Genomic DNA, 10000 nt, shown 5'->3' with positions numbered 1-10000 from the left:
AGTCGTGCAAGCCATGACTGCGAGTCATGCGAGCCATGACTGCGAGTCATGCGAGCCATGACTGCGAGCCATGACTGCGAGCCATGCGAGCCATGACTGCGAGTCGTGCGAGCCATGACTGCGAGTCGTGCAAGCCAACATGGCGAGCCAAGCGAGTCAACAAGCGAGGCACATAGTTATTGAAAGCTAACCGTTTTAAAATGGGTGCTTAGACTTAATAACTGCTTATCTGTGCTATTTGAAATGGGTGTTTAGACTTAATTGTGAAATTCGCATGGCTCGCTGGCTCGCAGATTTAGCAGACCCAAACAGCATGAATTTTGTTTAGATTTTGCTATCACAATAATTATTTTGGTAGTTTTATGCATTATTATATCATTAGTTTATTGTACATATAGTTGTCAACTTACACTTTTGTCTGTAAGTTTGGTTTTCCATACTGATCTTTAAATTACAATTAAATTAAACACAACTCTCGGTTGCTGCCATTCTGTGGTACCTTGAGCGTATTGAGTTCTGAAATAATTGATACCTTTCCAAGTTCCTTGTCATCAAGAGCCAATATTCCTGTATTCTCGGCATATAGTTTGACTTTGACAATGGGGCGAGGATGACAAGTGGTAAAATCACCTTGGGAAAGCCAACTAAGAGAAATAAAGGTCCTTTTAGAAAAATCTACTAGTAATAGTTGACCCTATAGCTGTCCTCACTGTTAAGTATAGGTGTACGCAAAATTAAATTCAATGTGACTAGAGTCCAGGTCGAGGAATGGCCATTTACAAACGGAGCAGCTTTAGCATATGGCAATATTATTGTTCGATCTTAGCAGGGAGAGAACAAAATTAATCACTTTATCAGAACTAAAATTAATATGAAAATGAAGTTGCATAGTTTGGTGTGATTGGATAAACTTATTGAATGTTAATGTGTTGCTTGAAAAAAGCCACTTGTTCTACCCAGTTGGGACTGGATAAGGGAATTATGATTTTCGAAAAAAAAAAAAAAAACATTAAAAACTAGAAATATCAAGGTTGATTGGACAATAAGTTATTAAAATATCAATCTTCCTACATGGATACATGTAGAAATGACAGCACACTCTGATTGGCTACTCAAAACGTTCTCTGAATATCTTTTGCTATTCACCTCCGAGCAACTTGCGCTGGATTTGCGCCCAAAAATAATTGTCAAAAACATCTTTTTTACTATTTCGTGCTTCACGGCTAAGTAAATATCCACCCCTAGCCACCTCCACTAAAAGTGGCAAATAGTACTTCAAAAATCTTGGCACTCCCCAACTTTCAATCCGATCCCAAAATCTCGACAGCCTTTGCGAAGAGTCTCAAGTCTTGTTTATATTGGCTTTTGATTTTGGTGTGAGGTCTTGCATGTTTTGGTCTCGGTCTTGCATTCGCAAACAAGGTCTTGGGTGTTTCAGTGAGTCTTGGATTTTACCATTCCTCACCCCTTCCACTTCAGTGAATAGTTGTTAATTATGATAAATATATAATGAAGGTTGTTGTTGTTGTTATTCAACCATAAATATCAAGCTTGATTCAACTGCTATGGAATCTTCTATTGACCGTAAATTATATTGATATTTGACTCAACTATGTACATGTATGAAAATAAGACCTCATTTGACCACAAATATCTAGAATATCAGCATTGAGCAAATATCAATAATATTATTGATTCAACTATAAAGAATATCACAAGTATAAAAAGCGATACCTTCAGATCAGACATGGCTGCCTGTGGCTTCTTTCATTTCAAAAGAAAATATTTATTTCAATCATTAAAATTTTACAGCTACAATATTTAACTTTGATAAACTAGTTTTATTTTTCATTTCCAGTACTAACTTTGCTTCCTCAGCTACTGCAGGTTCAGTTTGAAATTTTTCCCCACCTTCCACCTAAAAGAAAAAAATTACAGAAATGCAAAACTCTCAATCAGTTGAAATATCACAAGTGTCAATGTCACACTTTTCTTATAGGGCTGATCCAAGAATCAGGGCCACCACTGGCTCTATGATGAAAGTACCAACATCCTTGTTGTCTACCTCCTTACAAACAAGAACAATTATGTACCAAACACATCACCTAAAATGCACTGCTTATGATGACATTAACTGCCTACATTTTTCTCTGGGTACTCTGGTTTTCCCCCTCCTCAAAAAAAAAATGTTTGATTCAACCTCTTTGTACATTTGGTGCCTCAGCGCAAGAAGGCTTGACACTTAAATAACATTAATATTGAAGTGCATACATGTACTTGTATGTACAGTAACAAGTAAACAACACGCAGAGAGGTGTAATGCACCTGTAAGAAGGATAGAATACAAGTTGCTTGGAAATGGAAAATTGGACAACTGAAAAATCAGAGTCCATTGCAGGATTACTGAACCTACGACCTCCATAACACCAGTCCATTGAGCTACTAGAACCTACTGAAGAGCCAGGTCGTTTATCTAGCTCCTGAATAGACAATGTGTCTCACTGGTCTGCAGGCTCTACAAAGACATGCGCCTCAGTTGATACATGCACAAATACGTGAAATGATCGAAATGAGGTGTAATGTGCCCATGAGAAGGATAGAATACAAGTTTCTTGGTAATGGGCAAAACAACTGAATGTTGACAATTGTTCCTAATTAATCATCCTTTACATAAAATAAAAGGGCAGTTCTGATAAGCTTCTTACCCAAAGAACACCCATAATAATATTAATCTCAAGAAATGGTGGAATAAAAGTAATGTTACCTCCATGGTGCAGTAAACAATTTTTTGGCCAGGGACAACCTTGTCCAGCCCTTTGGCCTCCACCACTACCACCTAAGAATGAAAAATGATAATATCAAGAATGCAATATTCAACTCCTATCCTTTTTCTCTTTCTAAGCAAACATCTAGCTCTGCTACACTACTAAATGTACACTGCCACTCATTCCAATTAAATCCCTTCAACTTATGTAATTTATTACATAGGCCATGATGATCAGGACTGCCATCCACAAATGCCCGTCTCCACCTCAGCTCTGGATGAAGGGGAGGGGGGGAGGGGGGATTCTATTTTATTTTGGATGTGGAAAGCTGTACCTTTCTTCACTTGAATAACAGAAGACTGCACAACATTCACCACAGCAGCCCATGTGGCTTCACCACAAACCACCTCTCATATCCAAGTAGAACGATACCTCATAGCTACTTCGGAATCCTCTGAACATATGCTGTACATATATATGCATGGCATAAGGTGAGATCCCTTGCTTGTCCAGCAATTTTTCTCACAGTGAACAATAATTACCGCTGTGGAATTACACTTTTTAAATATGAGAAATGGTGATGTTTCTTGAAATTAATGGTGGTTGGCTGCTGAGACTATTATGAAGAAGACATCAGGAAACCAAAAATGAGATAGTATGTGACCAAAAATTACCGGTAGTAAGAGTGAAAATTCTCGCAAAGTCATGATGTACCTCGATGGTAAAATTAAGCATGACATCAGATTTGGACAGAACAGATTCCACATCCTCTGCAACTTCAGCAATAGATATGGTATGTTGAGGACTAAATAGTTGCAAAGTACAGAAAAACACTTTACTTATAAAGATCTACAGGAAGTATTTAAGAAAAAAAATAATCATGAAGAGATTCAGAGCTACCTTCACAATAATCATTGGAAAATTTAAGGAGACTCTAAATCCACTCCAGAGAGAATGTTTTTAGAACTTTGTAAAGAGTTTCACCTTTATCTGCTGATTCATCAACAAGTGCGTTAAGTAGGCAAGAGATGCTAGTGTTGCACAAAAACACGAGTATACTTAAGTCTGTAATTGTCTAATGAATGTGAATTCTGATCCCTATACTGGAAGAAAAACCTGATGATGATCTACAATCACAGACAAAATTCTTGGAATACAAGTAACGCACAGTCAAGCAAGATTCAAATTATAGGTTTTTTCAGATTTCCAACATTATATATTGGGTGGAGGAGGGCAGAACTGCCATGGAGTTTTAAAATATGGCAACGCTTTTGGAAATAATTTTGAAAACATCATAATTTAAACAACTTTTGCATGGCAACTACCCCAATGAAGATAAATACCATACACCAACTCTTTAACAACTTCTACCTTCATTAAAAAAAACCCATTGACCCCTAGAAGTGAGACTTAATGCCAGACAATTTTACTCGTCAATAGGGGGTTTCTCAGAGGTACAGCATAAATGGGTCAAGGCTTCTCGTCATGAAATCCATATTTTAGAAGCTACATGTAAAGAAATGAACTTAGGACTAAGGTAGACAATACCCACCCCTTAATTCGGTTAAAAGAATAAAGTTTGGAGTCTGAAGACCCTTTTGTGACAGGCTGACTTTCCAAATTAACACGCAGCTGGGTAATGGCTGCCTGCTGTTCTTCAACAAACAGAGTTTCCATATCCTTGTGAACAAAACTGGTCAGGCGCTAAAAATGAACAAGACATTGTGAGGATGATGATAGTGATCAATGCTGGTAGACTGTCCTCTGAATCAAAATAGATGATGCAGTAATAGCGGTAAATTATAACATTCATTGTAATGGAAAAGAAATTAATTTAGTGTTACTGCAGTGTCCTTCACACCTTTCATATAATAATCATAATCATAATCATAATCATAATCATAATAATAATAATAATAATAATAATAATAATAAGACAGATTTACAACATTTGTCACATACAACTAGCGTTGCTACTTGAGGTGGGCAACATCATGAATGGAGTCTCTTTTTTGTCTCAATAACATACACATTTGCCCGTAGATTGACACTGCTATACTAGCTACAAAATTTGAAAAAAGACGTTGAACACAGCTTTTCTATCTCCTTTGACACAAATTTTAGAGACAGCCAATCATGCATTTCACGGTTTCAAGGTTGAACCCATCATATCCATACAGAATGTTAACCCCAGTAGAGAAACTGCTGATCACACAAAGCTGAATTCATCCCAGGACCTTGGATTTAAAACACTACCAACTAACAGACTAAACATTGACATCTACATAGATCTATGTAATTGATCCAAAAGGTCTAGATAGTAGCAACAATATAGATAGTTGTATAAACATAACAACTTTCTTTAATTTTCCAGAAAAAAAAAAAAAAAGAAAGGAACTTTATTTAAGTGTCTGGTCGTTCTAGCGCTGAAGCACTAATTGGGGACACTATAAATTGAAATTAACAATTAACACAAATCAAGTCAAATGTTGGTTTTTGAGGAGAGGGGAAACCGGAGTACCCGAAGAAAACCTCTCGGTGCAGAGTAGAGAACCAGAATAGTTTTGACAGTACATCAGTCACCTTTAGTGTTACACATTTTGAAATCGCTGTTGAATTTAAAGTGCACGCGAATCCATGTTTATAAGATGGGAGAAGCCCAATCTCAACCAGCAGGTGAAACACATTAACCTGACTCTCTCCCTGTAAAGAACTAAGCCTCACTAATTTAAATCTTTGTTTTGTTTTGTTTTAGTATGCAATATTGACAACGCAATGTAACAAACTTTGTAAGATCACACGCGCTTTAAATTCAATGCCGATTTCAAAATATGTAACAATGAAGATGACGGATGTACCATCGAATCATGTCTGGAAAATTAAAGAAAGTTATGTTTATACGACTATCTATGTAATTTCTTTTAAACCAGCTTTAGGATTAGATGTAATATAGCTTTTGATTGACTTTAATTAAACTTTGTGCTGACAGTTGGTTCAGATATTTAGCCATCCCTCTCTTTTTACTTCCAGTCTTTCACATGACTTTGTTAACACTGGATGTTGCAAGCCAGCAACAGATCCTTTCAGTGCTTCATACTCTTGGTACAAGAACTGTTCCCTGGTTGTTTCCACTTTCCCATGTTGTTTTTTGACTCAGTTAAGACAGCATGCAGCAGATGGCCTTTTGACATACATATAGTCAGACATGTAAGACATGCCCTAATGCCTGGCCTTGAATACGGGAATCTATGTAAACCACTACTCTTATAATCACTAAATTTCATCCAAAATTTGATTTTTAAGAACTGGTTTACTCAATGACGATTTATGTGAAAAAGAGACACATCACCTTTCTCTGATCAGAAATAGCCTTGAGTCTTCCATCCAGTTCTCTTCGTATGCAAGCTGCTTGTTCATCTGCACTATCAAGCTTTAAAAAATATGCATGTAGGACACAAGTCTATACTTACAGTATATCAGAAGTAACAGATGTCTTCATTTACAATCACTGCAATCTTACCAGGGCAATACTTTTGGGGCATTGATTGGTATAATGGTCAGAATTTAGATCTGTCCCTGAACACCAAACTCTCTTAGCTATCAGCTAATATCACAATAATCCTCCAAATAAATTCTCCAAAATATTGTTGAGTAGCTGAATTACCTTTGGAGCCATGTTTTATGCAATAAATTATTAAGTGAGATCCTACTATTATAACCCCACCTTTTTTGATTTTCGAGTCTAGTTTTGAATGGAAACTCATTTATTTATGAAGAAGCAAAAGAAGTGAGAACAGAAAAATAATAGTTTTTGTTTTTGTAAAAGAAGGAAATATATTAGTGTTAACATCTACAAGCAGTTGTAGAGTTTTCTGTCATTATACCAAATTAAAATTCACAAGAAAACCAGTGCATCATAAAAAACATGCAATTTACAATACAATGACCCCATCTGTGAAACTTTTTGCCAACTTTTCAAGTTTCTAGCATTTGTTTTTAGAATCTAAGAAGGAACTTCAAAATATGCAATTCCACAAAAAAGCAGAGACTATTCCTGAATATTGGCAGTGAGCAGGTATGGGTGGAGTGACATCAAAATACCACAACATTCTTGTTTCCTCAAAGCAGCATTATTTGAAAAACAAGACATATCTATTAATTAATATGCAAATTACTGGCTGGGTATTCATGATTCAAGAAGTCTCGCAGAAGTAACTGACTGGATTTCAAAGTTCAAAGTTCAAAGTAATATTATTGTAATATTATTATCAACAAATATCTAGCCACTCTAAGATGGTTTGCAATCAATCTCTAGAGACACATAACAATGATGTAATGGACAAATGGTGCTGGATGAACGACGAGCCAATGAGAGATCTTTAAATTTGTTTCGTCCACCAACATGGCGGTAAGGTATGTAATGTGAAAACCACTTATTCGCATGTATGGTAAATATGTGTACTATTTATTACCTCATTCTTGAGAAGTGAAGAGTGGCCAATAACCAGTTCTCTAAAATTACTTCTTCTATTTGTTTGTCCTCTTTTATATTAGAAACAAAATTTTCATCGCAATGTGCTGTAGATCCAAAAGCAGCATTTTAAACAAATTATCAGAACCTGAGGTACATAAAAAACGGATGCCAATTTGTGAAAGTGACATGAGATAAACTGACCTCAAGGTGTTAAATTGAACAGGGAAATAATTTTCGTCTGTTTACATGTATGAATAACAAAAAGAATACTAAGATAATTAGCATAAAATTACTCTAGATACAGGGCCACTTATTTCCATATCATTGAATAACAAAAGATCCTATTGTTATGTGTCTCGTTCTACAAAAGCTTCTAACTACTTTGCATGTGCTGGCCTTGAATTCTGTGGTTACTCCACAAGGTTATAGTAATTAAGCTTAATTGGTTTATCTTAGCCTTTCTCTGTTTAAAGGGGAGACTTATACAATATTTAATAGTTTTGAAATAGGCACTCCAACCGACACAATAACCTATAAATATGCGTGAATAATAACATAAAAGCACTCGTAAAATAAATGGGTCGTAAACAGAAAATCAATACTAGAGGAAAATGTAAGCATACCTGGCATGCATTAAACAATATTTGATGCTCATATTTTTCACTCCAAGAATTGTCTGAAACATTTCATACAGCTGCTCCTTTGACAAAATCAATTCTGAGGCAGCGGATGCCGCAATTCGTGGGCCCTTCTTAGGATCGTCTTCTCCGCGAAATATAGCATCGTTTTTCGCCATCCATGAACTTAATACAGTTTCTTTACTTATTCCGTCTATTTCGGGTAAGCTCCGTACTCGTTTTTCAATCATAGCTTTAAAGACCTCGCGGAAATCATTCGAGGAACAGCACCACTGATAACCATCTTCTTAACTCGTTCGCTGCAAATAAAGATATCGTAATATGCTCGGACTGCGTGAAAAAGGCCTCGTCTGATGAGATCTTTGTGTCTCCACGAAGGAAGTCTTCAATCGATGCTTGATCTTTTCCAAGTCTTGTTTACTACACGAGCATGCCTGCGTGCAAGATCTGTTGGTTGTCGAGCATTAAACGGATAAGCCTACACCGCAGAACGAACACATACATCTGTAATCTCTCTCCTTTCGTCATCTTCTTGTTGTTCCTGCAGCGTAGCTTCTGACACAACAGATAACGTAGGACTTGGGAGAATGAAGCGAAGGAGAAACGCTCGGTGAATTGGAAATGGTGGAAGGAAGTTGTTCTCCTCGCTTATAAATGGTGAGGAGTTCTTGTGTGTGTTCATCTCCACCAACAACATCGTTAGCTTCGTCTTCGTCTGAGGAAGATGCAAGCATTTTACCTGCGAAATGTCAGAGATAACGTGCACGAAACACGTCTGCAGGAATAGTAAACAACGACTGAGACTTCTGATAGACTTCCTCTGATTTTATTTTCCTATGAGCAGCCGCTGAATAGTTTTATCACGGGCGATTGAACAAAAATATAGGCACGCAATGCGTAATTTAATTTCCATGGTAAAACACGCATTATCACATGCAGGGATCACCGACAACCACACACTGATCGTCATGTTAGGAGATATATTTCAATTCAAGAAATACCAAGATTTTTACCCCAAAGACTACTCATGGTTTCTCGTCTCAGTAAATCCCTAATTTTCCTTCTATTAGTAAAGTTCTGACATAGTAGTGTTGCCCTGTTACGTGAACACGTTACTTACTGAAAGGATATCCAAATCAAACCAGTTCGACATTGATACTCAACTCGATTGTTCCTCTCAGTGAAAATTATGGGGATGAAAAAGTCTATAACGAAACAACACTGTGAAAATTTAAACATGTGACCAACCTAGTCTCTACTCTAAATATTTTTGAAATAGAGAAACGCCCTATGGCGGTGGAAAATGCATGTCACTAGACATCACTGTGAGCTGAAAGATACTGACACTAGAATCAACTTTAAAAGCAAAGTGCGGTTTCAGATAATATAGCAGGCCGTAGAGAAACTATTCGAAAGATGACTGTGGATAGGCAAAGAGAACAAGCTAAGACGTGCTTCGAGAGGATCAAAACCTATGGAGCGGGGAGAGGAAGAAGAAAAGATTTAGAATTAGGCCATTTCCGAGTTCATGTTTGCCTCCTCTTCAAAGCGAGGCGAAGAGCGAAGTTTGTCTTGAAAAGATCAGTTTTCATTCATATTCAAAGTAGAACTAACAAAACGTCGCACTTAGACTCTCTTTGAAGGGGAGACAGACATGAACTCCGAAATGGACTAATTTGGAAGAGGCTGATTTGCGCAGTTTCGAAAATACATTATGATTACATCTCGACAAGCATGCTGCGTTTTACCTTACACACATATTTTTCGGAATTTAAATATATATTTCATATATATTAAAATTCAGTCCTAAACAAAAGCAGTCATTTCGAGGCTCTAAGGAAATAAACTTGATAACAAATCCTTATCTTTATTACCAAGAGCCTCGCGGAGATGAGGCCTCTGGGATAAGGGATTTTAATATATCGAAATTGGGGTATTTGTCAGGAGCTCAAAGGGAGCATCTATCTCCACTAATTTTGTCTTTGGGGGTTTAAACGCTTTCTCCCGAGTATAAACTTAGATATTAGGAAACAGATTGTTCCTCAGGAACAAAGTGTCATATTCCCATGACGCTGAGATTAGCGTTGTTTGATGGTTTTTACTTCAATGGGCTTGCTGAATCT

The 10000-nt window shown here is 36.9% G+C and overlaps 1 protein-coding gene across 1 annotated transcript in view; it reads right to left on the bottom strand.

The window, feature by feature from the left end:
- Positions 1–10000, bottom strand: part of LOC138056800 (calcium-dependent secretion activator 1-like) — a 49010-nt gene that overhangs the window by 20802 nt on the left and 18208 nt on the right. Inside the window, exons 4-8 of the mRNA XM_068902694.1 lie at positions 4318–4469; positions 3480–3570; positions 2765–2836; positions 1866–1918; positions 533–644 (exon numbers count right to left, since the gene is read on the bottom strand). Coding sequence (XP_068758795.1) covers positions 533–644; positions 1866–1918; positions 2765–2836; positions 3480–3570; positions 4318–4469 — 480 coding nt within the window. The remainder of the gene's footprint in view (positions 1–532; positions 645–1865; positions 1919–2764; positions 2837–3479; positions 3571–4317; positions 4470–10000) is intronic.

The sequence above is a fragment of the Montipora capricornis genome, chromosome 7 (assembly GCF_036669925.1).
Source record: "Montipora capricornis isolate CH-2021 chromosome 7, ASM3666992v2, whole genome shotgun sequence".
NCBI lineage: Eukaryota > Metazoa > Cnidaria > Anthozoa > Scleractinia > Acroporidae > Montipora > Montipora capricornis.
Note: the sequence above shows the minus strand (reverse complement) of the source record. Positions and strands in the feature narration are given on the sequence as shown.